Source organism: Aphelocoma coerulescens, chromosome 5 (assembly GCF_041296385.1).
Source record: "Aphelocoma coerulescens isolate FSJ_1873_10779 chromosome 5, UR_Acoe_1.0, whole genome shotgun sequence".
NCBI classification, from domain to species: domain Eukaryota; kingdom Metazoa; phylum Chordata; class Aves; order Passeriformes; family Corvidae; genus Aphelocoma; species Aphelocoma coerulescens.
In genome coordinates, this window is record NC_091019.1 from 41,162,804 (window position 1) to 41,190,500 (window position 27,697).

The 27,697-nt window shown below is 38.8% G+C and overlaps 1 protein-coding gene across 7 annotated transcripts in view; it reads left to right on the top strand.

Moving 5' to 3' along the window:
* The window catches only part of NPAS3 (neuronal PAS domain protein 3), a 599,417-nt gene that overhangs the window by 82,186 nt on the left and 489,534 nt on the right, over positions 1-27,697 (top strand). The window contains exons 2-3 of one of the 7 annotated variants that reach the window (XM_069017788.1): positions 15,266-15,350; positions 20,590-20,685. The exons of 5 other annotated variants lie outside the window; for them this stretch is intronic. In XM_069017788.1, the coding sequence (XP_068873889.1) occupies positions 20,675-20,685 (11 nt within the window). In that variant the 5' untranslated portion in view covers positions 15,266-15,350; positions 20,590-20,674. The remainder of the gene's footprint in view (positions 1-15,265; positions 15,351-20,589; positions 20,686-27,697) is intronic. One more of the 7 variants, XM_069017787.1, reaches the window with a different exon arrangement.

Here is a 27,697-nt window from a genome sequence, read left to right on the forward strand (position 1 = left end):
TCCTTTGCAAATGCAAATAAACATCATCAAAATAGCTTTTCTGGGAAAGAAAAAAAAAAGTAAAAATGCAAAAATCAGACTTGTCGTGAAACAGTGTTGATTTTGATATGTTTTGTCATTCCTGAAATGTGAATTATGAAGTATTATAGCCCAGTTCACTTTGCTTGTAAAAAACATGGATTATTTTTGGGATGCTAGCAGCTAGATCTTTCTGGAGAAGATATAGAGTCCTTTTTGATTAGTGAAATTTTTCTCTCAGTGCTTCTTCCACACTGCTCAAGGTCTCTGAGGCATTCTTTATGTCTTCTTCCCAATGGATGTTTTTGGTACTTTTTCCCATAGTAATTTATTTCCAAAAAAATAAGAAGAAGTTACTGAAAACTGCTCACTAATCAAGACAAAAAAAAAAAAATCAAGCTATTTTTGTAACACTTTTAAAGCTTTGACTCTAGTGTTTAAAGACATAGGAACATTTGGTACTAGATGTTCATGTGCATCTTGTATATGCTCAGTCTCTCCCCTGATTAGGTTGGGAAAGGAAGAATGGATCTAAAAATGCCACTGGCTGTCAACAGAAATGGCTGTGTGATTCCTTTTTCATGCAGGATAATATCTGGGCTGGGCACAAAGCAGCAAACCACTTATTGTGAAAGCTAAGGGAATTTTAAGGGCTGACCAGACAGAGTAGGACAGGACAGAGAATCATGGGTTTTAGAACTTGACTTTTTTCCCCTCTACCTCATTTTAAAATTAAAAGAAGTATTATGCAGAGCCTACTCTGGATTTATGCTTGAGCATGCACCTGCTAAAGGTATTTTGTGCAAAGTTATTTAGCAGTTGAAATCGAGATATTCTGATCCTTTCTGTAAAGATTTTAAAAGCTCATACCATGACCTATGCCAGAAGTACTTTTCAGAAAATGTTTGTGGAAGTGACATTTTAAAGCAAATTTTAGTGCTAATACATACTGGAAATAACAGTTTGTAAAAGTTCTTTAAAGTATGGATTAGTAAATACATTCTAGTGCTATTAAAAAAAAATATTGCAAAAAGCTTTTTGCAGCACAAGTTCCTGAGGAACTGGACTATGGTTACATTGGCTAATATGTGCAAAATGGGCAAAAGAGTAAATATTCTTATACAGATTTCTCTACACCCTTTATGATATTCTTGCAACTGAGTCTCACATCTGCTGCTGGATCCCTCACTTGGAGTGGAGTGGAACATAGAGTTTCAAAAGTTGGTGGCAAAAGACAACAGATTCCTCCCCTCCTACATTGTCCCCCACCTTGGTTGCCATGGGCCCAAGGGGTTTTTTTAGGTCACTAAACATGTAAATTTGCTCTTTAAAAAGATCTGAAGTAAGCTTCAAAATCATTACAAATAATTTCTGTGTTCACTAGTGGTAGGGACTTGTCTTAAGCTATGGAGGTAAAACCAGAAGCCTGTCAGTTACTGGCCTGGAATACAGCTGCCCATCAAGTCCTGAATATTTCCCCTTTTCCAGTCCCCCCAGCTGTAGCAAGGTATGTCCAGGCTCTTTTTTTGGTGATGTCAAACAAAATTGTCACCAAAAACAAATATTTCTTTTCAGTTCTAACTACTTCACTGTAACCAAACTGCCAAGGTTTTTCCCTCTGCCCAGATTGAAAAATCTTTCTTCTGCTTGCTCAGACACTCCTGGTTTGCCCTCCTCCTCACCTTTATGGCGTGTCAGTGAACAAACCATGGGTAGATTATCTCCAAAGACAGCTGAAGAGGAGCAGAGCTACTTGCCCATGTTCTTGTTTTATTTGTTGCTAAATTACAAAGAATACTGGCATGTCAGAAAAGAGGGGTTTTGCTTGTCTGCAGGGAATCAGTACAAGCAGAGGATGTCTCAGCATTTTTTTTGTTCTTAGCCTGGAAGTCACTTCACCAAATGACCATTCGGGATATCACCTGGGTGGCTAGTGTGTGTTATCTCCCAAGCAATGGTGGAAGAATCATCTCTTCCTTACGTTTTTCCTGTCCATATAAGGAGACTTAAAGGTCATGTCTCTCTTAAGGAATACAGGGAAAAATTCTACGGTAAACTATTTCTTCTGAAATCAAGAGCATGGAATAAATATGTAAGGAAAACACCTAGTTCATTTAAATCCCACAAATACAGCTATAGTCTTACTAGCTGGTTTCATTTTTCAGCAAGTTAGTGAAAAGAACATAGAAAAAAGGCTCAGTGATTTCAGTCTAAGGGGAGCAATCTGTCCTGGAAGGGGTAGCTTGGTTATGTACACATTTTCATCCTGAGCCTGTAAATGTTCAAAATATCCAAACTTGACAGACCAAAGTAAGCTCCTGTCAGACTCCATGTTGAATCAAACCCATAAATATTTGTACAAATGAGAAAAGGAGGTGCAAGCCTAAACTATTCCATTCAGCTTCTAAAGGCTTAAATTCCATTTTATGTATTTATCAGTTTGATATAACAAAGTCAGGATTGGTTTGCATACATGAGACACCTAATGGCCATACTAAACACAAATGAGAATATAAACCTTTCAACAGGCTAAATAGCTCTCCTGGGGTTTCTAGTGAGGGAATTAAACCAGATGCAGAGCGTGGGAAGATGGGTACTTGAAGTGGTCTGTAGTGCCCATCACCACCTTAATGTGGACAAAGCTGCAAAAAAACTGCAGAAGAGGAGCAAGTGGTTCCAAATGGAGAGCCTTTAACTTTGTCAAAGTGGGTTAGCACTTCCTACTGGCCCCTTGGCAGCTGGGCCTGCTAGTTCAGGTCAGTATAGTCATTTAAGCAGCATAGAAAGGTTGATGATGGCTGAGCAGTTGCTGTTTTTCTCCATCTTGTTTCTTAGTTGCGGTGCTGCCCATATTGCCTTAGAAAGACATAAGGCTTTTCTGAAATTTTGTTTGTATATTCTGACTCCTCTGATGCTATATAGCTAAAGAAAAGATACACTAGTCTTAAACAATTACTTTAGCTCCAGGAAAAATATATAACATGTAAGACAAGGATTATCATTCAGGGTAATGCTGCAGGGTACATGAGTATTTTTTCCAATAATGGCTTCAGGATCCCATGTTCAGGGGTTAACTTAAGAGAGAAATATTGAAGAAGCTGCTATTTAGTCTGCTGTGCTCTTGTAAAACAGGAAGGAGAGGCCACAGTGGATTTCATTTTGTGGCAATGTTCTGTCACTTCACAGCTTGATTTTACTTCTCACAATGTGAATTTAATAGATGTATTTGAAGAAGATTCTAGGTATCTCCTCTTCATAAATTTGACCTCTCAGAAAATATTGAAAGCTTAGAACCCAATTCATTCTCTATCAGCAAATGGTAGAGAAGCCACTGCTATACTCATGTGTGTCAGGCTTTTAACATAAGTCAACTGATCCTTACGGCCTCAGTGTGAGGCTGCCTGGAAAAACTTTATCCCTGTTACCTGCCTATGTTTGCTCTTGCCTTTGTGTAGCATTGAGCATATCTGTGGGTTCTCTGTGCTGAGGTGTTCTGGAAGTCTTTTACAGGAAGGAAAAAGGAGTTGTTAACCAAATTTAAAACATGTTCAAAAGTGAGCCAACCTCACCCTTACACATAAGACACGAGTGGGCTTTCGCTGGGTTAGAAATGAGATTAGCTGTGGCACTTTAAAATGATTAATGATCACTGGCTATTAAGTTGAACATCTAATCCTTGTCTGATTGGAGCATTTGAGAGAACAGCACTCAAAAATACCATTTTTTATTAACAGAAATTTTGTCATATTTTGATTATGATGCACTTAGATGTTGCACTGGCTTTAAAGTTTTACTTTGAGATTAAAGGGATGAAACCTGAATAGAGAGTAGGTGTGATGCATACTTGTTACATGAAAATTTTCTTCCACTGAAAAGTAAAGGACCATATTTAGATTTACAAAGTGCTGTTCAGTCTATAGTTCAATACAAATTTTGAAGATCCACTTAAACTTTTCAGTATCAAATTTTAATACATATTCTGAGTTAAATTCTGAAGTGAATTTAGTATTGGTCAGTTGACAAATTAGGCAATTACCTTTGTTAAACTGTCTGGGTCTTCAGGTTCTGTAACCACACCCTTTCAATAGGGTATTAGTCACAGTTAGCTAATTCCCTGTTGAGACAGGTTTTTTGATGTTGTACTGAAATTGCTTTTGCATTTTTCTCACTTCAGATATGAAGGGGTCTTTGTGTGTTATTTGTTTCATAGGGTTTTCTGAAGGTTTTTTTTATGGTGTGGTTTTGTAGTGTTTTGTCTTTTTTTTTTTTTTCACAAGTCATATTACTGGTTTCAGAAATGGAAAGATCAATTCAAATTATCTGTGACTGAGCTATTCTGTGTATTCAGCAAGGTTTCACTTTTCCCATGCTCTTTCAGTAACTTGCTGCTTTGCACAAATACAGAAACATTAATACCAAATATATAGAAAATATGACTTGGGAAGGGAGTGAGCAGTTCATTTGGCTTACTAACAGCTTAAATGATCATTCCACAAGTTGGGATAAGGGGAAGTAATTATCCCACAAATATAAGGAGCTAGCTAAATACCTGCCATAAAGCTCACATGAGTGGCAGGAGTAGCAGTGACAAAGCTGTCCTGGAGCATTTTACATATGTTTTTGAATGATGGAATTCCAACTCTTTGTCTTCATCTGCTTTACAATAACAATATAAGATATTGACACAGTCTTGTAACTTCTAGTTCTTTTTAGAAGGAAAATGCTGATTATAAAAACTTCAGATGAAAGAAAATCCTGCATCTCTTTAGATAAACAGTGCTTACTATAAGTTAAAGTATCATTACCTTATTTTGTGAGTTTTTCTAATTTTATGTAGCAGAAGCATGCAAAGTCCAGCATTAAGAAGCTGAAAAGTTCTTCTTTAATATTCATGATACTCCTCATTTCCTCCCACCTCTCTATTTAAATATCTGTAGACGGTAAACCAGTGATCATTTATCCTCCTCCTTGACACGGGTTTCTCATTTCTAACAAGGCAACTTTTCCAGAATTTGAATGCTTCTTGTAGCTGATTAAGGCTTCCTAGTTTGAATACTAGTATAGTCCATTAGTTGTTCCTGTGGGAATGCTCAGGATCACAGATATAAACTAGAACCATGTTGTTACATGCTGTTTGAAAAGAAAGATTCTCTGTCTCAACATCAGTAGTGATTTATGTAATCCTTTCCTATTGCTACTCCATGCTTACTTCCTTGTACATCAAAGAATCTTTTTCACCACTCTAGCCAGGGTATTGCACTGTAGGTTAATATTAATTTGGTTATCTACCATCATCCATATGCCTATTTCTAGCTTATTATATTGTCTTTGTTTGGAATGTGTGCTCTTAGTTATGAGATAGACAGCTTTGTGCTCAGCTGTGTTAAAACACATCTTATTCAGGTGAGCCCAGGCTGCCATGAAATCTGTGGAACTGACAACTCCCCGGTATTTACCATTTTATTATCTTTTGTGTCATCTGCAAATTTTACTGGGAAGGATTTCATGTTTTCTTTCATATCACTGATTCATTCTCCTGCACAGGTACTCTGTAGGGAATAAAGGGCTCATGGAGTTCTTTCCCTGCACGGAGTACTTGGGGTAGATCTAATCCATATATCAGAGCTGCTGGTCATAATGTCTGGGAGCAGATTAGGGCTGCCGGCACTGATGAGTTGCAACCAGGCAGGGGCAGTGAGTCATGAGCACACTCTTTACTTGCAGCAGTACGAGATGGCTTCAGCCTTTTTTCAAGTAATGTGAGGCTTGTTTTGCATAGTGATGTTGTTGAAATACAGAGACAATTCTCCTTTGAAAATTTGTGCGTTTGTAGTGATGGCTACTAGTGAATTTCCTTTTTTTTTTCTTTTTCTGAAAGCTGTTTCTGGAAACAAAGCTAGATTATTTGCAAATGGTTAGCAAATTTACTGATTGTGTTTCTCTAAAAAGAATAGCAAATAGGTGGTTTTTGGAAATCCTGAAATCCTTCATATTAGTTTTCTTCCTTAATGAATTATTTTAAGTTTCTTTTCAAATCGGTACTTTTATTTAGAACTAAATGTGCTTTTCAGATGACTAGAATATTAAATGATGAAGTCAGCAAGCATAAGGCTTTATTGAAAAAAGAGTTCAGAGTTTACTAAAAATGAACCTTTCGGTTAACATTTCATTCCTCATTTTTTCTCCACCTCCCAAAATGGAGGAAACCTCAAAATCATGTTCTAAATATTGTTTTTCTTTATTTGGCTACTTAGAAGCCCTGCACAGTGCTGCATCTTGCCCGATTTTTAAGGCTTAAGTTGTGTTATTTAGCAATCAGTGAATTCTTCTACCTAGCCATAGGGTTTTATGATGCAAAAGTGACCCAGCTCGTTTCACATCCAGATACAGGCCTATTGCTAAACTTTGAACTTATTTATAAAGAAACTGTTATAACAAACATGCTAAAATTCCATTATGATAGTGATACCTGTAGTCAGTTTACAGTATTTCTACTGATTTGCTTTCACTTTGAGACAAATAGTGCTCCATTTAAAACACACAAATATTTAGCAAAGTCTGCATCATCTCAAACTGGTATACAGAAGACAAGATTTGCATTGCATTTTGTAAAATTTTATTTTTGTTGTTGTACAGCTATTTGTTAGGTGTTTGTGGTCTTATGTTCCATGTTCATGTGCACATGTGTACATATATGCACACACATGGAACACACACTTCTGAAAAGAAAGAAAATTCAGTAATTTTAAGGAAAGAGACAATGAGGCATAAAGCATACTTCTACCTGAGTGCATAAGGAAGTTGGCAATTTTTAATTGTTTTAGGCATGAAGTGATTCTGTGTTACTGTTCCAAAAAACCTAACAAAAAAAAAATCCCAACCCAACCCCGAAAAAACAAATAGCAAGAAAACCACTGTACCATATGAACTAAAAATTATATAATTAAGATTTGCCCTTAATTTCTGGTAAATAGGGAATAGATTTCTAATGGATACCAAACAAAAAATCTGGTCAACAAGAAGGAAAGATACAGTCTGTCACACTTCAAACTTTCTGGTCACTGAGCAACAGGAGACCCATGAAAGGAGATAACTTTGCCTGTTATAGTTGCTTTGAACTTTGTCTTACAGTTTCATAAGTGACGTTGGGTCTGTGCCATCTTTGAGATTGCAGACTGTGATGCAGAGTAGTTTAAGATGCTGCATCATGTACCATTTAATCAGGCTGCACTACTTAGAGTATGTGTTGTGTACTGGGAATAATTTGTGTGTAGTCTTTCCAGCTGCATCTATATAAAAGGTGAAATTCCCCTACCTCCGCACAAAAGTCAGCTAAATGGACTGTGGGGAATGGAGCAGCAGTTGAATGAATTAATTTCATGTAGCTGTCCGTAGCTAGCTGTGACACTGCAGTGTGTTTCCTCTACAGCTGACTCACAGCCAGGATCTGTAAACATCTTTGTGGCAGGTCTTGGGCTGCTGAATTTCTATGCATTGATCAATTGTCTCCTTACCTAGAAGTGTCCTGTATAGTTTTCCACCCTTTTCCTAAATTCCAGTGACTCATTTACATGCCTAGAGCAGTACTCCTGCAAGCCTTGTGACTGCATTGGACTTCATTAATTATGGTTATTACCTTTGCTACCTCTAATGTCGCTGCAGTGTCAGGAGAGGAAATGTCTCCTTCTGCATATCCTTTCATGTAAGCCATTGTACCTCCTGCTTCACAGGGCTGGAAGAGAGGGGCTGTTGAGCAGTTCCCCTTTCCCCTGTAGAAAATCTGGCATGGTGATTCTCAGTGATGAACATATAGATGGTCCAGGCACAGGGAGTCAGTGCAAAGGTTTTCAAGCTGTAAAAGACTTTGTGTAACCAGTCACACTGCAGGGTGCAATGAGTTTGGCAGCCTGGTGGTGCTGGGGCTGTCTGGATGCATCACAGGGTTGCAGACACTCTCTGCACTTGGCTGTACACTAGGCAGCCTGTCACCTGTGTAATTAGTGACCAATACTGATCAATGGATTGGTTGTAACTTGCTGTGGTACAGCATGTACCATTGCTTTGTCTAGCAGTATTTTCTTTGCCTCAAGAATGCTGCTGTGCTCTACATTTTGAGCTAGACGTTTTACTAAAAAGGGCATGTGCTAACTTTGCAGGTTGGATTAATGGCTTTTGTTATTCAGTAGGTACAGAGGGAAGTACTGAGCTAAGAGCAGAATACAAGCCAAGTCTATAGTATATTTTGGTATAGCTTGATCAATTGGAGCTATCTAAGTGATGTAGTATCCCAATTGGACAAAGATCCATCAGCAGAAACCGCTATAGCATATACTATTTTACTTGCAAAACCATTCTTTTATTGATATTGCTTGTTTTGCTAGTAACTGATGACTTTCCTGTATGAGTCTAAAGCTGATCCTTGCTGATATAGCTGATTACATGCTTAGTGCTTTGCCACAGTGGTGTACCAAGATTGCTCTATTGGCAAAATGCTCTTAATGCCGACCTCATCTGATTTTAGTAATTCACTATTCTTGATTTCAGAGCTCAACAAAATAAGACTCCTATTGTAGAATTTGAAGGGACATTAGTTGCTCCTCGACTCTGTACTGAATAATCATTGGGATAAAGAGACTCAAGAGCTGTATTGCATTTAAAAATCAATCCTATTTTTCATAATATAATTAAATTTTTTGTCATTTCAGATATTCTTGTTGTAGACTTGCATTAAGGGTGAGAAATCTAATCTTCTTAGTTGCTTGACATATTTGACATATTTTACTTATTTAAGTTTTGGTCTTCATAGAATCTTGCTGATGGTGTGATTTGCCTGATTGTGATAGTTCCAAATCCCACATGGTTGATCTCCTTTGCCTTGAAATCAAATGATGTAAACAAAAACTTTCCAAAAGTATTCTGATCTTTTTCACCCCCTCAAAAATCTCTCAACCAGTATTGAAGTGAAAAGCCTGGCAATCATAATCTAGTCAGGCACAATGCCTTGCTGTGTGCTTTGGGCAACACCTAGATCTTATGCGTAAGGGAGCATTTTATGGTTATCACAGCAGGAGGCCTTCTTGCTTCCAGGGGCAGCAGCTTTTAGAGCTGCTGCATTGCTGCTTGATTACTGGTGATGGTTGTGTTACATGCTGGACCCAGCGTGACTGAGACAGTTCTGATTCATATCACTCTGGGGAGCATCAGGCATGTATCCAGACCATGCATCAGCATCAGTGGTGACTGTGGCATTGAAATTGCTGGGAAAGGCATGGAATCAGATAATCGTCCATAAAGGAGTACTACTGAATGGCTGTGAAGTTCACAGCTGATAGATTTGTATCTTATGGCATCATGGTACTGTGTAACAGGCAAAAGCTCTTAAGTTTACTAAACAGGTTAAGGCAACTTCATTAGATAGGGATTTTTCTATTGTTGATGTTGGGTTATTTTTACCTCACCTCCTCACTAAGTGCACTTGCAAGTTATAAACAGATTTTTTGTGTGATGTCGAAAGAAGAGCTAATCAACCGCTCCAGGTCTAGGTTGTATTTTGAAGGTCAAACTGAAATCTAATTATTGACATAGTCACTAAATTGAATGAAATATGTTCTAATACATAGAAAATTACATCAACTTTTCTGAATTTTCTACACTCCAAATTTTTCACTTTCTCTTGCTTAGATATTTTGATGCATTCCTGCAGCAATGCGTATTTCAAAAGAATAAAACTAGTCCAAACAAGGAACTAGTTGTCCTTCCCCCTAGTTCACACCAGATACAATCTATTTTAGGTTGAAACCAAGGAATAGATTGTCTGCCTTAGTTTGAGGGAGACTCTGCCCTTAGAATCTAAGAATTCACAAGGGGGATCACATACCTTATTGTACAGATGTTTAGATCCTTTTTATATGGGAATTGGCTGACTCTTCAATGCATTTGCTTTTATTAGAATAAGTCCCCTTTTCCTCAGGAACAGTTTAAGGAGGTGGCAACTTTCTCTGAGCTTTCAGACTTGTAGAGTCTCGTGATCTGAGTGCTTTTAAAAGGATGGTTAGCACTGGCAATACAGATCCTGCAAATATCTCTACAGGAAATTCGTGGCAGAGCAGCAGTATGTCCATGGCTGAAAGTGGGAGTTTTGCTGTTTTCTTTTACTTGCTACTGGAGAATGCTACAGTCTTGATGTGTATGGTCTCAGTCCTGGATGCCTATGAACACTCTATCCATGTGCTGTTAGGATGTTTGCAATAAGCTGGAGTGTAGCAGAAAATGTTGCTCAATGTCAGGCTCTGCAGAGGGGAAGTAGGGCTTTACAAGGGCTCCTCTGCTCTTAGGTTGATGCTCTGCATGTTCCAAGTGTACTTGCTGTAAAGGTAAGACTTACCTCCTTACAGATACATATTTGATAAGGTATTGGTCATTTGGTGAAATACGTTAAAATTCATTTTGGTATGTAGCTTCTTGTAGATTAATATTTGTATATTGGTTTAACTTTTTCCTTATTCTTATCTAAGACTAGTTTGTAAATCACAAATAAGTGCTTACTGATGGTTATCATATGTCTCCCATTTGTACCCACAAAACAGTATTTATGACTTTGTATTTTGATTTGCTTTGATGACTCTTATGTGTAGGTATTTTTGATTGACAAACAACTAAATTCAGTTTGGATGACCAAATCCAATGTATGCAAATATCAGCCCTTTATTGCTATGTTTAAGCAAAATTTTATATCTGCATTAGAATGAAAAACATAGTTTCAGTTGATACAGGTGTTGCATATTGCATGAAGGTAGCAAGATGACATTAAGAACAGAAAGTTATTTTATTTTAGGCCAAATGCAGTAGTAACTATAAACCAGAATTAACTATTTCCTTCCCCGCCCTTCATGCTTGTGTTTTGATACTGAAATTCTCCCCATCACTAACCTATATTACTAAATATTCATTGCAATCCCCATAGCTTCCTCTACCACTGCTTGTACTCACTGTTTCCTCACCTCCAGCCCCAGAAAGATGTCTGCATTCTTTGTTGTGTCAGGGACCACCAGCACTCTGTAGAGCTTTAGGGAGTGCTTGGATGGGTAGATCAGTGCCTGCTAGTGGTTTTAATGTACCCATCACTTCCAGTAATGTTTGCCCTGACTTGAGGCTTGTGTTTGGGAAACCACAGTATGCATTCCAGAGGAACACTGCAAAGAGTCTCTGCCAGGTGAAAACAGGTAAATACAATGAAGCAGGAAGGTAATTGGGGAACTGTACAACATAATTTGATTACGGTCTCAAATGCAAGGGACTCAAAAAATACTAGTTAAAACATGAATACCAGTGTCACAATGTTTGTTACATGGTAGTGAACAATTCTCTCAATAAACATACGAAAATTTAGGTCACAGATGTAATTTGCTACTCTGGTGAAAAAAAAACTGCAGTAGAATGAACTATCATACTATTGGCTTACAGTGTTTTTTTTGGCTAGAGGTTTTTCAATGGTGTATCTGGATGCAGATTTAGTATGTGAAAATAATACTGTTTTTATCCTCATTCTAGTCAGATGAAAAATACCCCCTTGATTTGTATATGTTCGACACAATTTTCTCAAAACATGTTCTGCTGTGTGATATCAGTTTTTGTAACTGTGCAATGCGTGTTTTTTCTCTGAGCCTTTTTTTAACCCCTTTCACCATATACCCACCATCTTTCAAGAACTGTTAAGAAAAGTCTGAACACCCTGAATATTTTTCTTTTTTTCTGTCATTTAAAGTCTTCTATGTCCTTAAACCTCAACAATCTGCTTTGTCTCTCACTAATATTTCTTGAAAAGCTCTGTCACACTTGTACTTTTTAGTTCCTACCAGAATAATTGGGTGACTTTTCCAGAGACTCGTTTTTCAAATTGTCAGAGGAAGGTTGGATTTAATATAAATTCAATAAGATCTACTTTCCTTGAGATGAATACGTCTTTATTAGATAGTTAAAGGTAATAGCAGCTACTATTTCAATTGCCGTAAGACTGGCCTCTTATTTGCCTTGTGTCTTGCATAGTCACTAATTCCTGGGTACATAAAATCCTATCTAGTTGGAACAGTAGCATTTTACCTATTCTTCCAGCTCTCTCTTTCTGTAGCTATTTGTCATAATACAGTTTAAATAGGCTATATGAAATATCTAGAGCATGTTCATCAAAGAATATTTGCGATGGAAGGCAGTTCACTGTTTGCAATTTAGAAACTCAGTGTAAATAACTAGGCATTTAGGATGAGTACCCTCTGGATATGTGGGTGGATCACGATTTGAGTCTGTAGCTTGCACTGCGTAGCTATTTGTGTCTACAGACGTGTGAGTTTGGTTGTCACACTGGTGTGCACGTGTAATTTATTCAGGGACACACAAATATGTACAAGGGAAAAGTTAAATCATTCCCATTTGATTCAGAACATGCCTATAGGAAGAGAGGTCAGAACAGTAGAAACAAGGGCATCTGTTAACTCTTGAGTCTTTAAAACTGTAGAGCCAGAGATACTGGCTTGGACTTGGGAGGGATGAATGGGTTACATGCTTACTGAGACAAATGAAACTCGTGCAAGGTGTGGGAGCAGGGTCCCTGGTTAGCTGAAAGTCAGCTGAAGCTGAAGAAATGTGGCTGAAGAGAATAGCACAGGCAGTGGCTGACTTGGGGTGGTGAGGGGACAGAAAAAGGTGTGGACAGACCTGTGGTCCTGAAAGGGTACTGCTTGAAGCTCAAGAAATTCTCATGGATAGCAGGGAAACTTAAGAATTGTATTGTCCACAGCCTTGTGTGCTAGGAAAGTAAAGGGTACTTTGGAACACATGGAAAAATCTGTATACCTTTTCTTCAACTTCTATGTGTACTGGAAAGGATGAGGTCAAAATTACAGGGGTTCATGCTCTTTGCTTCTATTCCTGACAGCTGGAGAACAAGGCTGGCATTTTCTTACTGGAATAGAATAGTCTGTTGTGGAGGGGGAACCAGGAAGGTCCATGCCTAGTCATTGTGCCAGCAAAATCACTAAAGACAATAATACAGTTTCCTCAGACTAGAGGAGGCTTAAAAGCTTGTGGATGTAGTGAAACCCGAACACAATACCTAGATGAGTGGAAAGGAGTATTCCATGGCTGCTACGGTGTTATGGATCAGATGAAAGATACTTTGCATGCCAGCTTACTGTTAAGACTTTACAGATTGGTCAGATACACTGAAGATACGCTGACTGCAGTTGTAACATTTCTGGAAAACAAAACAAGGCCTCTGAGTTCCATATCCATCTAGAAATCACTTATAGAGAGATTTAACTGCTCAATGCAAGTAGCTAATTGCATTCTCAGTTGCAGAGTCAATCAGGACACAGCAGAGGACCACTTGGTTAAAACACTTCAGTGCCCTTTCCATAATAACAAATGAAACACTCTTTTGTGGCTTCTCTGGGTTTTTTAGATTTTTGCTGTGGGGTTTTCTGGAGTTCTTTTGGGTGAAGAAAGGCTTCCTCATGTAGTGCAGTTTCTTTCTTCCCTGGACAGAAAAAATGTAGCTATTTTAATTGCAAAAATATTCAAATCTGACTCAATACTACCACTAGTTATTAGTCAGTTTTAAACATTATGCTTACCTATGTTTACTGCTGAATCTTTGTGGCTGTTTTTTGATTCAATATACCAGGCTTTTGGTAAAACTTCATTGTCTGGTTAGTGGCTAAAATCAATTAATGATCTAAAACCAGAATATTTGACTGATTTAAAATTTGGAATATCAGAAACCCAAAGGCAGGGAAATCAGCTTTTTGTGACTTCAAAATCTGGGTCCTAGATATAGATTCCATTATACTGGAAAATGTATAAAGTTGTCAGATCTAGACAGTGGATTTGCTTCTTTTTCATTCAAACATTTTAGGAAAGGATGATGGAATCTTTTTCTGTTTTTTATTTATGTTGTCCTTCTAGACTTTCATTTTAATATTTTTCCTATTATTGTATCATTAGTGTTATTTCATTCTTTTGTCTCAGAAACACGTCCTGAACGTGCTTTTATCTGTCCATATTATGTCAGGGGCCTCTGGCCAGCCATGCCTGCCGATGGTAGATGTCACAGGTCACAGGTTGCCAGGAGTGTCTGATGCCTCTTCAGGATGCTGGGGCTGACACACAGTTTTTGCAGAAGGTGTGCTGTGGGTCAGGAGCTTTGTTACCAGCTGAAGGAGCTACAGGAAGAAATGAACCGGCTACATAGTACTTGAGCGAGCAAGTGAGAGAGACCAATTCTTGTCAGAGCTGCTGCAGTTTTAGGACTCTTAGGAGTCTTGAACCTCCATTGTAGTGGAGAAGCAGATGGACTCAGAACCCTGCAGGGTAATTAGTCACAGGACTGTTAGCCAAGGGACTGTTAAGGGTGAAGGCTGAAAGCAGATCACCACATGTACCAGGAAGAAGGTTCCTCCTCCTCAGAATTTGACAAGTAGGACTGGTAACTTATACAGCAGGTGTGAGACTCTGGAACTAAAAGGCCAGACAACTGATGAGGCGGGGAAAGGTCTTTGTGGGATAGGGGGTTTCCTAAGACAACACCACCTGTACCTGGCAACAAGACTTCCTCTGTTAGCAGGAAAAGAAGGGTAGTTATCATAGGAGACTCTAAGAGGAATGGAGGGTCCAATATGCAAACCAGACCCAACTCACAGGGGAAGTATGCTGTCTCCCAGTGGCTCTGATAAGGGATATTACTGGAAAATTCTCCAGTCTAGTAAGGCCCCCTGATTACTATCCATTATTGGTTGTTCCAACTGGCAGTGGAAAAATAACAAAGAGAAGTCTGAGGGCAATCAAAAGAGACTTCCAGGGCCTGGGACAATTGGTAGAGGCAACAGGAGCACAGGTAGTGATTTCATCGATTCTTCCAGTAACAGGTCAATGCATGGCTCTCAGGCTGGTATCAGCAGAAAAATTTTGGGTTTGTTGACCATGGGAGGATCTACTCAACACCTGGTCTACTGATACCTGATGGGATGCACCTATTCCAGAGGGAAAAAAGGAGTTCTAGCACAGGAGCTAGTGGGCCTCATTTTGAAATAGCTTGGAAGGGGGAAAGGGACAAAACCAGGCTCTCCAGTGATGAAGGATGGGATGGTGTGCCAAAACTGGAGGAAATGAGCACTAATGGGATCCCTCAATCTGCTTCACTGGGTGTTGGCTACAAAGTACCACACCTGAAATGTTTCTACACTAATGCTCGCAGCATAAGGAACAAACACAAGAGGAGCTTGAGGCCTTGGTCCAGTCCCAGAGATTTGACATCACTAGAAAAAGCGAAACCTGGTGAGGTGAGTGCTGTGACTGGAGTTCCCTGCCAGATGGTTACAGGCTTTTCAGGAGGGATAGTCAGAGCAGAAGAGGTGGAGGGGTGGCACCATATGTAATGGAAGGGGTAGAATGTATGGAGCTCACACTTGGCAATGGCACAGTTGAGAGCCTCTGGATAAGAATCAAGGAGCAAACAAATAATGCAGATGGCATTGTGGGAGTCTACTATAGACCTCCCAGGCTGGACGATGATGCTGACAAATCATTCATTGAGGGACTAAGGTGTTGCTGCCTGTTCTGAGCTTCCCCTCCCCCTCCCAAAGACACTTGCTCCTGCCATGTGCTCCGAGCTCCTTTGTTCGAAGTGCGGGCAGAACCAAATGTAACTCAGACTCTTCAGCAGTGTCTGATTGGCCGGGCACCCCGGGTCCGCCCCCAGTCTGCCCCTTTCCCCTTCTCCTAATAAAAGAGAAGATCAAGGGAGGCCCCGCCCTCTTTTGGCTCTGCTCCCCTTTCTGTGAACATCTCTTGTTGTCTGTTTCTTTTGGAAGGTTCTAACTGTGGTTAATTAAGCGTGAGCAGAGAGCTATATTTCTCCCTCTTTGCTTCTGCTAGAGGTATTTGCTTTGCAGCTGATACAGTTACTGATTTTAGAGCTACTAAAATGCTAGATTGCCCATGCTACCTCTCTGGGTTGCTCGAGGCTTTCTAAGGCATTGAACTACCAGCACTAGCCGGTAAAAAGCTGAAAAGACACCTCCTCACTAAAGGGCACTTCCAAGTTAACTGCCCTTGTCCTTGTGGAGACTTCAAATTCCTAGAAAGTGGCTGGGAGCATCATACAGCTGGTACAACGTGGGCCAGAAGATTTCTAAAACCAGGATGGCAACTTCATGGGACAGGTCCTAAAGGAGCCAACTCAGAAGGACACCCTCCTTGATCTGCTGCTTGTCAACAGAGTGGGTCTCATGAGTGAAGTGAAGATTGGTGGCTGTCTTGGCCACAGTGACCACAGAGTAATGGAGTTTAACATCTCTGTTGACACAGGAAAAAGTGCCAGGACAACTTCAGCTCTGGACATGAGGAGAGAAGACTTCAGGCTTCTCTGAGAATGAGTGAATGACATTCCCATGGAAAATGTTCTTGCAGGTGCTGGAGTCCATCAGTACTGGTCACTTTTTAAACACCTCCTAAGGGCACAGGAGCAGGCATTTCCCAAACAACAGAAGTCAAGCAGGCAAGGCAGGAAGCCAACTTGACTGAACAGGAATCTTCTCTTAGAAATAAACAAAAAAAAAAAGGAAGGTGAATGCCCAGTGGAAGCAAGGTCAGGTGACATGGGAAGAATAAAAAGATATTGCTTGCCACAATAGGGAGGAAATTCATGCAGACAAAGCTCAACTGGAGTTGAAGCCAGAACTGTGGGGGACAATGAAAAGAGATTTTCAAATATGTTAATGGTAAAAGGCTGTGTAGAAATAACGTCAGCCCATTCCAGGATGAGGATGGTCACCTCACAAACGGGGTCACAGCAGAGCTCTTTAATGCATTCTTTGCCTCCATCTTCAATGCAGATGACAGATGAAGGGGGTCTCAGTGCCCTGAGCTGAAGAACCATGACTATGAGAATGGTCAACTCCCAGTCGACCCTGAAACTGTACAGGATCTGCTGCTCCAGCTGGATCCCTACAAATCTATGGGATTCATCTGAGAATCCTCAAAGAGCTGGCTGATGTAATCACAAACCTCTCTCAATGATTTTTGAGTGGTCTTGGGAATGTGGAGAGGTCCCAGCTGACTGGAACCTGGTAAATGTTGTCCTGATTTTGAAGGGCAAGAAGGAGGACTCTGTAAACAACAGGCTTGTCAGTCTCACTTCAGTGACTGATAAAATTATGGAGAATATTATTCTGGGAGACATTGGAAAGCACCTGAAAGACAACACAGTCACTGATCACAGCCACCATGGCTTCGTGAGAGGAAAGTCCTGCTTGTCACACCTGATTTCCTTTTATGACTGGGTAACCCACCCACTTGATCAGGGGAAGCCAGTTGATATATTTCTTCTGGATTTCAGTAAAGCTTTCAATACTGTCTGTCACAGAATTCTTCTGGACAAAATGTCCAGCACACAGCTGGATAAACACATCCTGGGATGGGTGAGCAGCTGGCTCATGGGTTGGGCACGAAGGGTTACAGTGAATGGGGTGACATCAGACTGTCACTAGTGGGGTTCCACAGGGCTCCATCCTCAGCCCTGTGCTCTTCATAAATGACTTGAACACAGGACTGGAAAGGGATACTAAGCAAGTTTGCCACTAATAAAAAACTGGGAGGAGCTGTTGAACTCCCTTGAAGGCAGGGAGACACAGCAGAGAGACCTTAACAAGTTAGAGGGCTGGGCAATCACCAACCATATGGAGATCAGCAAGGGAAAGTGCTGGATTCTGCCTCTGGGACAAGTTAATCCTGGATGTACATACAGGCTGGGGAATGAGATGCTGGAGAGCAGTGCCATGGAAAGGGACCTGGGGGTCCTGGTTGACAGAAAGTTGAATCAGAGTCAGCAGTGCCCTGGCAGCCAGGAGGGCCAAGTGTGCATCAGGCACAGCATCAGGCACAGCATCACCAGGTGGGCAAGGGAGGGGATTGTCCCACTCTGCTCTGCGCTGGGACGGCCTCACCTCCAGTGCTGGGGACAGTTTTGGGTGCCACAAGAATAAATGAAAGATATAAAGGTATTGGAGAGCATCCAAAGGAGGGTAATGAAGATGGTGAAGGGCCTGGAGGCGAAGCCGTATGGGAGTGGCTGAGGTCACTTGGTCTGTCCAGCCTGAAGGAGACTGAGGGGAGACCTCATTGCAGTTACAGCTTCCTCGTGAGGGGAGGAGGAGGGGAGATGCTGATCTTTTCTCTGTGGTGACCAGTGACAGGACTCAAGGGAATGGCCTGAAGCTGTGTCAGGGGAGGTTTAGGCTGGATATTAGGAAAAGGTTCTTCATCCAGAGCTGGACACTGGAACAGGCTCTCCAGGGAAGAGGTCAGAGCACCAAGCCTGACAGAGTTCAAAAAGTGTTTGGACAGCACTCTTGGGCACATTGTGTGATGCTTGGGGATGGTCCTGTGCAGAACTCGGTGATCTTTGTGGGTCCCTTCCAACTCAGCATATTCCGTTATTGTACTGTGTGAAAACCTCATTCTACTTTATCACTGTGGCACAGCTAGGGCTCTTTTTCCTTGCTTAAGCCTACTGCAGTCTCTCTGGCCCCACCGTCAATCATCAGCTGGACACCGAGACAAATTTTTTATAGCAGCTTCTGTCAGTAAAAAAGTATTTTGAAAAAGACAGTCTGAAAGCTGAATGTCAGCCTGCTGAGTGGCCTGGTTAAACAGGAGAATTGACTTTGCCAAGTTTTGTTTTGTTTTTTGTTTTTTTCCTTTTTTTTTTTTTTTAAATGTAGGATTTTCCTAATTTAATAAAAAATTGATTTGGGGTCTAGTCCAAATAATAAACAGAATAAGACTTTCTTGGCAAAGACTCCTAATTGACTAGCTTACGAAAATTCTTAAGCATCCCCATGACTGTTTCTGTCTTCACTTTTCTGGTCTCTGTAACATGGGAATTCTCAGTGCATTCTGGAAGTAGCAGAGAACTTAGGTACTTCCATAGTTCTGTTGTATTCCCTGTAGTCCTCTGTTTTGTTCACATAGTCAGTGAAAGCTTTTTCTGAGGTTCAAAACCCTAAAACAGGTATTACTCTGTCTCTGAAGGAAGTATTCCAAAAGAGATTTTGGATGTCCTAGCAATTGTATTTAGTCTTTGTGACCAGGGCAAAACACACTCGAAAGATTTAGATAGGCAAGAAGCCACATATTTTTTAAAACTACTTTGAAAAAGGATGGTGGAAGCATGTGGCATAATGCGTAGTAAATCTCACTTTAGAAAGCTGCAAACCCTTGTTGAGAAGTTGCATTTGTCTCCTGAGCCAGAGAATATTGCTGTCCTACAGCAGTCCTACAGTACTGGAAACTGAATTGAGAAGTGCAGCCTACTTGTTAGTTGATAAATACAGATTAGAATCACCTACTAGGCTATATTATAGTGCTTGTTAACAGTTTTTACCTTCCTAAATTGATTCAGTATAATCCTTGTGATGGCTTTACCTCATTTCTGGAAGACATACCGATAATGTGGTACTTATATGAAGTCTTGCATGTCACTGAAAACCTGCTGTATTTCTGTAGTAGAATTGTGTGGCAGGATTATATTAACAGAGATTTTGGAATATTTGAGCTCCCATAGGGTATGGAGTGTAGCTGATATGACATGACTTGCCTTCAACAGTTGTTTTAACAAGATATCCTTCATATAAAATATACCAAGCTGAAAGGCATAACTGAGTGAGTTAACTAAGAAACACTGGTGGCAAAATTCTTCACTTTCATCTTTATCTGATTAATTCAAGGCTGAGTGTTACAGTGAAAGTCTTTTTAACCTAACATAGTATTTGGTATGTTTATTTAAGGAAAACCAAATAAAACCAGAAAACATAAAATCCCACCCCAAAAAAGCCCTTTTATATTATTTAGTACAAGATCCTTTTTATTAAATTGTTAAACTAATTGCAAATATATGTGCATTTACTCTAGTCAAAACTCATAGTTCTTAAAATATCTTCTCACTCCTCCTAAAAACTGCTTTAATAATACATTAATTAACACTTCTGAAGTACTTGGCATATTTAACACAAGATAATTTACAGCTCCTAATATTTTAAACTGTGTATTAAAATGTCTAGCATTAGTGAACAGAAAATACACAGTATGTGAATGTAGCATTAAGTGCTAAACATGTAATTTACATGTAGCTCAGTCTTTAATTTATTAAAAATAAATAGATATAGTTTAATGTCTTGATAATGATGCTGATGTTGTTTGAATCCCTTTTAACATTTTCAAATTCCTGCTGATGGTTTATTTTTTTTAACAGGACCATGCAGACCCTTGATATCTGTTAATAACAATAATTAAATTTAGGGCTATATAAACAGTTAAATTCAGATTTTATGGCATGATATTGTATTTTGATTTTTATCTGTTTTCTCCTTTCACAGAGCTTTTAGTATTGACTGAAAAATATTCAGCCAATTTAAAACCTGAAATACCATACTTGTACCAAAAGGCTTTGACTGACCATGTACTTGAGAACAGATTTCAGATATAGACAGCTTTTTACTGTCTCTTGACTTTATGTTGCAGGACAAGCTTACTACGTGAGGATCCTAAATGGCTTGAGGGTTTGGTAATGGGATGTGGAGACCTTCACCTTAGGTCACTAGTTTGAATGCAGCCCAGGTGGGTGGAAACTAAAACCCATTATCATCTGATGGCTCCTGGATTGCCTGTGGGAAATGAGTTGGTGGTCCCAGGCAACTTCCTAGGAGAAAGACAACAGTATTGCAGAATCAGCTTCTTAGTGCTTGCAGACTGGGACCCTTGCTGGAACTCTGCAGAAAAAACAGTGGCTGGAGTGAGCTTGGGTGCTGAATTGCCTTCTGCACCTCAAGTGGTTTGCATAGGTTAGACAAGAAGCAAAACTGAGTAACAGAATGTAGAAAGCATTGCCATTCATTAGGTCAACTCTGGCTTGTAAATACACTTCCAGAACTGTTTAGCTATGTTTTGCTCTCAATATCATTGCTTACAAGGTACTTCAGAGAAATGCTGCATGTTCTTTATTTATGACTGGAAGGTCTGGGCAAAAAAAAAAAACAACAAAAAAAACCCCAAGAAAACCTATCAGGAAATGTTTTACTTTAGTTAGCCTCTGCAGACTTTGTGTTATAATCCTGGTTTAATTTTTTTCTACCTGCAATTTTGCCACCAGTCTCCAGTTGTTTTACTGTTCCTTGTACTAGAAGAGGAAAGTAATATATGCTATATTATTGTCAGAGGCAGTGAAAGACTCTTAATTGTAATCACTGCATAAAATCAGTGCTCAAAATTTAATTGTTGGGCGAAATGGCCAAGCATGTACTCTTTTCCAATCCTTCTAACAGCTCCTATGCATAGTGGCTCCCGTGTCTGTCTTGAACATAGTCCTGACTAGCAAATGAAGCTCACATGGCTGGGTAAATGCAGCCTCATCAGGTGCTCTCTGCTTTTTTTTTGGTCAGGAAATGGAGGAGCCTTCCTTCTGCCCATAGAGCCATCTGAGCAGCCAGCCTGTGGCATTACTGGTCCGTCCCCATTACTACCATCTCTGCCAAACAAAAACCAATTGTTATCTTTTATACACAGGTCAAGGGGCCATGCCACTAGTGAGAAAGACCATGTTTCCATAAGGTTAAAGATACCTTCAGTCACAATCACATAACAGCATCAGTCAGAGATGGTGTTTCATGCCAGAAAAGTCATGGGAGCAGAGTGGCTAGAGTATTTTACCAGTTATACTGAAATCCATTTTGCTTCCTGCAATTTTTGGTGTTTCAGGATTATGGCAAGATGGTGGTGTTTCAGCTTCATTTGAATTCCTCAAACTCAATCTGGGTGCTAGTGCAACTGGTGCTTGGTTGAAGCACTTTAGAACAGAGATAAGACATCATGTGTCATGATTCTAATAAATTTCAAGCAAGCATTTATTTCTCCTTAAAATACAGCAGCCCCTTCTCAGAAAAGTTGGACAGTGAATTAACTAATACTAATAATATATTAAAATAATAATATAATATTATAATAATGTTGGGTAAATTTCTACTGGGAGTGTTAAATTTTGTTTATATACAAATATAAAGGGTTTATAGTTGGTATCCCAAGAGCCTATATAATGTAGCATATTCTATGTGCATCCTCCGTAACACATTAATCAGATGCATAATATTAAGCTGCCTGGATATCCTCACTTCCTCAAATATTCATTGAGAATGTACAAATAGTCACTTATTTGATATTTCTCTATTTGTTAAGATAGTAATGCATGCTTCTGTGAAGAGAATATTGTTTAGAAAGTTGCTGCAGGATTTTTTTTCCCTTGAGAATATTTAACAAAATAAAAAGTTCTAAATGGGGAGTATATGTTATTGTTTTGAGGGAAAATTTTCCTATAATAGGCTAATAATAATAATAATAATAGTTATTATACCTGCATCTATTTTGAGATCAATAAGTATCACAGTTTTAATAAAAGCATTCACAAAGTTCATGTGTTGTGCAATATAAGATGCTAGACTATTTGGATGTTCTGCTAAAACATTGTGATATAAACGAAATTACAGAAAGCTTGAAAGGAATATCAACTTTTCAACACTTACAGGGGAAAAAATTTGGATTAATTTGTTTTATAGCAATCTTTATTAGCAAAATTTCTAAATAATGGCATATCTCTAGCTTGGTAGCTAGTCATAGGGTTTTTGTTAGTTTTTTGATTAAACAAAACCTGTTATATTTGACAAAAGGAACTCGGATAGTTTTCAAAATTACCTATTAATTCTAAATGAAATGCTTGTGCATATTTACCACTGTGGCTTTGGGTTTTGGCACGGATAGTTCCCACTTGTAGTGCATAGAAATCTTTCTGTCAATTTGCTTTTACCTACCATGTCTTTTCAAAACAGCTAAACCTAGTTCTGTAACTGTGGATGATGATCTAGGGACTGCAGGAGTTATACAAGTCACAGCAGAGGTTTGTAACTTCTTTTAATTTGCTAATCCATGCATGGAGCAACATTTCCAGCATTACCCAGAGATTAAGCCCCAGGGCCAAGGGCAGGGCCTCAATTTTAGTTTGCTAGTGATAGGCATACTGTGGTTAGAACTAGGTCTCTGCTGTGGACAATACAAAGTCTTTTCAATTTAAATTTCAATAACGGAAGCAAAATATTAAACATGGAGAACGTGAATTAGAAAAAACCCCAGCACTGTGTCTTTGCATTCAGTCATTCCCCTGGATAAAGTATATGCTGTAATATTAGAGACCAAAAAATTGTTACTTTCATCAAAAGTGAAAATAAATATAGATGTATTATGTTAATTTTACAGAAAATATTTATGTCTGAGAGTGTGATTATTAATGAGTAAAGAACAAAAAGATGATTTTTGTGTAGATGATTGCAGTAATATTTAGCAGTGTAATAAGTACTGCACTTCAATACAATTTTTTGATAGATTTTTGTTTACTTTGATGATTAACTGGTAATTCGTTCCCATTAAGTTAGTGGTTTTTAATGTAGGTCACAGAAGTAGCAATCACTTTATTTTTTGATAGTAAATTTAAGAGAGTAGACAGATTTTTGGAGATGTAGATTCAAATATATGTATATGTTTTATATAACAAGTAGATATTAGTTTCTTGTAACACATAATAAAACCTCTTAAAATTGGAAAAAACTGATGTGGTAGCATTCACGGGTTGTTTTGTTGTTGTTTTGTTCATATATTTTAAATTGTCATCCATTTTAAGTACTCTATTTCTTTATTTGTTTTTGAAGGAATATATATATGTGCACATAGATTTTTCTGAATTCATAACTTTCAGATTGGACTCGTGTTAATTCCCATGAGCTGCAAGCAGTACAAAGCTCAGACTAAATGCAAAAAGAAGAGCCATCTTTAACCACTGCCTTTAGTATTTATTGGAATAACATGTTATGTAGTCATCTATTACTACTGTATATATTACAAATATAATTCTGCAGGTAATTTCCCTCCCATTCCAGTTTTTAAGAAGGTAGTAAAAATATTGCAATGTACTTTAACCAAAAGGAAGCTGCAGTAGTATCTACGTCCGGGTAGATGGTGCAGGCATAGTGAGTCTTCAGAAGCTTAACTTATAGGAAAGGCAAATTGAAGACCAGACTAATGCACCCAAGAGGTCTTGAACTCTCAGTGTTCTGGAGAAAGCTGCATCTCAGGACAGAAGAGTCAAAGGAGGAACACACTGCCTTACTGAAGTGAAGCTTTTCTTTAAGATGGAGGTCCTAGTCCTGCATGTTTTAATACCTATGACTCCTGTTACCTTTGCTGTGAGTTCTGTACATAGAAAGCTTGCAGAAACTGACAGGATAAAGACTTTGACTCCTTCGGCGAGGTAGAGGCAGGTACGACATACTTTCGCCATTGATGGGGTTTTTCCCCCTTTGTTTAGGCTGTCCTGTTACACTCACATCCTAAGAAATTTAGTGCATTAAGTTCATCTGTGTACTCGGTTTATTTCCTGTCCTTTTTGTTTGGGAACAACAATTGCAGGTTTTTTGTGTACATCTTTAGCTTCTTTGGGACTGTTACACGTATTAGACATGGAACTGGTAGAGGCTCATGGCAAATGGTACCGTATCTCCCAACTACATCATATTGCTGCTTACCTGTCAGTACATCGAGGAATGGCCATTGAGAAAGGGTGTCTTGGAAGCTGTAAGTCTCAATCCTTTGTCCACTCAGATACTTTCTTAGAGAACATAGTTTCCTAAGATCATTATAAATATTCCTATATCATATAATAACAGTTTTATTAAGCATAGTATAAAAGGATGTTTTTCATCATGTTTTTCAATAATCAGTCATATTTATCATCTCAAATAGAGATCAGTCTTTATCAGGCTTCTGATTTTGGGGCAAGTGTTGCCTTAGATCACAGAAAATATCAGGTAATGAGATACCTCATTTGTTTTCAGTCCCTGGCATGAATATACATGTTATTGCATGCTGCAGTTTTCATCTCTAAATCTATTTTTAAAGAGCCTAGAGTAAATACTTCAAGTTCAAAAAACCTTCAGTGTTTACAGACATTAGATTTTCTCTATGACTGTCTCAGTATTTTGGGAATAGAATAACATTAAACAGGGAAGCAACTCTAGAGTGGAGATTTATTTAAATAGCTTCTCATACCAGCTCAAGAGAGTTCCTTGTTGGCTTGTTGCATGAGTTGGATATTAAAACCTCTCTGACCACTTCATAATGATTATGAAGTCATACCTATAATAAATAAGTTTTAGGTCAGACTCAGCTGAGACCATAATAAAACTTGTTTCCTTGCTTTTAATGTTTGAAAGGTAGTAGTGCAGCATGTGTGTGGTCTGAGTTTTTTGCAGACGTGATCTGCATTTAATCTGGGAAAATTAATTCCCTAAGCTGCTGGCAGGCAGCATGTACTTGTTAATTATTCAGGTGGATGACAAATGCAGAGCAGAGGTTCTCGCAAAGACAAAGTTTGTATGATGCATGTTTAGTAACTGATAGGCTTGACATTCTGTGGTGTCTTACTCAGTGCTAATCCTAATAAGCTGCCTGATGAGATGAACGCCTATCCTCCTGTCCTTTAGAGAGAGAAAACAGAGATTTGAAAGAACTTCATTATAGCAATAAATCCCATACTTTCTGTTATTCCCAGTGAAAAGAGATCTTGTCCAGATGAATAACACACACAAAGAAAAAAAAGTCAGAATAGTAGTGTAGTACAGAGTAGTGAAATGAATAGAAAACTATCGTGAATGCCTCCACTGTAAAAGCAGCTGCAGTTTAACTTTATTGATAGGCCAAGTTTATGCAGGTTAATGCTCTTCAAAATCTTCGGAATCGTTCTACAAGTGATACAGTCCTGTGGGTGTATGATTTCACAAAGATTTGCAAGTCACCAGGGAAGTAGATTGAAAATACTGCATTTTCTGAAGTTGTTTTCTGTGTTGTGAGTATTCCATCAGTCAGTTGCACCAGACAAGGGCAAGGGCCAAAAGTATTCATGGGCACTGGAAGCATTAATAACAAAGGGACTGCCAGTGCAAATGGGTTCTGGATTTTTCTAAATGCTTTTCTTCTGTGTTAATTTCTCATGGCTTGTTTGACTCCTTCTATATTTTTTATTAGAGTAGGAAGAATGATAACAGATCTAATTCCCCCACTGCATTGCAGAGCACCCAGCACCAATCCTGAGTGACACTTCTTAAGTTATTCTAGGACATAATGACCAAAGGTGCATCTTTTCTCTGTTCACAGCTCTCTTCCATATGTCAGCTTTTTCTTGTGCCTAGCTGAAAGAATAAAAAATGGGCTTTACTAGCCTTTTTCTTCAAATCATAGGTACATAGTTTCAAATACTGCAAATTTTATATAAAAAGAAAATTTTCTACTGTATCTTTTTTTTAAAAAAAAGCATGTGGGGTAGACAATGCTGATGGAAGATTCCTGTATTCTATGCTTCTGTGAAGCTTATATCTGTTTGTCTTATCAACTGCATTTAAACATATCCTCTAGCTCGACTGAATAGGAGGCTAGGATACTAGATTTATGTGAAGGTGGCAGTGCTTAACTTCTCTCACATCCTCTCCCTTCTGTGTGTGCTCATATGGTGGGGGGAGAGAGGGGTACTGTAGGTCCAGGTTCTTTCTGGTACATTGACAGAGACCTCTGATAAAAAGAGTTCTTCCTGCTTTCCAGACTCCCCTGAAGTATGGTGGATGCCTAATAGCAATCAGAGAACAATATTTAAATATTTTGAGAGAAATACTTCGTGGCTCATGAAGGTTAAAGTATTAAAGTAACATAAGGCACTTGTTTATCTTTGTAAAACACGTGGTGCATTGAATCCTAGCTCTGAGCAATCCTCCTGTCTTGAGGTGAAGGAAAATGTTAACTTAATTTACAAGCTAGCAGAGTCCTGGGCATCTCCAGATTAGGGGCTTTTAATCAAATGAAATTGTAGCTAATAATTGAAACTAGTTTTCTGATGCTAACTGTGAAATTCAGCTGAAATCACCAAACTCATTTCTACGAGGGTTTAAGAGCTGGTTGAAATTAGAGTGTAGCAGAAAGGGCTTTCGTTTGTTCCACCAATTTATGTATGCTCTTTTCTTTTTCTCTTGCACAAATTGTTGGGTATGGTGATTTCAGTTCTGAAACTTACTTCTGCTAAGATTTAAGTTTTGGCTGAAATCAGAGCATAAGGCTTTTGTTTGTTCCACTGATTTATGTATCCTCTTTCCATTTTTCTTGTGCAAATTATTGGGCATGGTGTTTTCATTGCTGAGACTTAATTTTACCTAGCAGAAAAATGCATTATGTACTGTGTAAGTAATTGGTGTCTACAAAGTAATTTCATAAGGTACTTGATTCATAATAGCATGTGTTGAGCTACTCTTAACTGAAAGAAGTTATTTTAGACATTTTAGCCCCTATGGTTAAGTTCACATTTCAAAGGACAGCCCTTCCTCTTCATGTCACTATCTCTTTTCTTTATATTTGCAAATGAAAACAACATTGCGTGGATTTAAATAAATAGAAGAAATTGTAAGAAAAATATTAAACATTAGTGTGCATTTTAGTGAGCACGTGCAGAAACTGTGTCTTGTTCCATGAACAAAATGCAAAACCCTGGTCA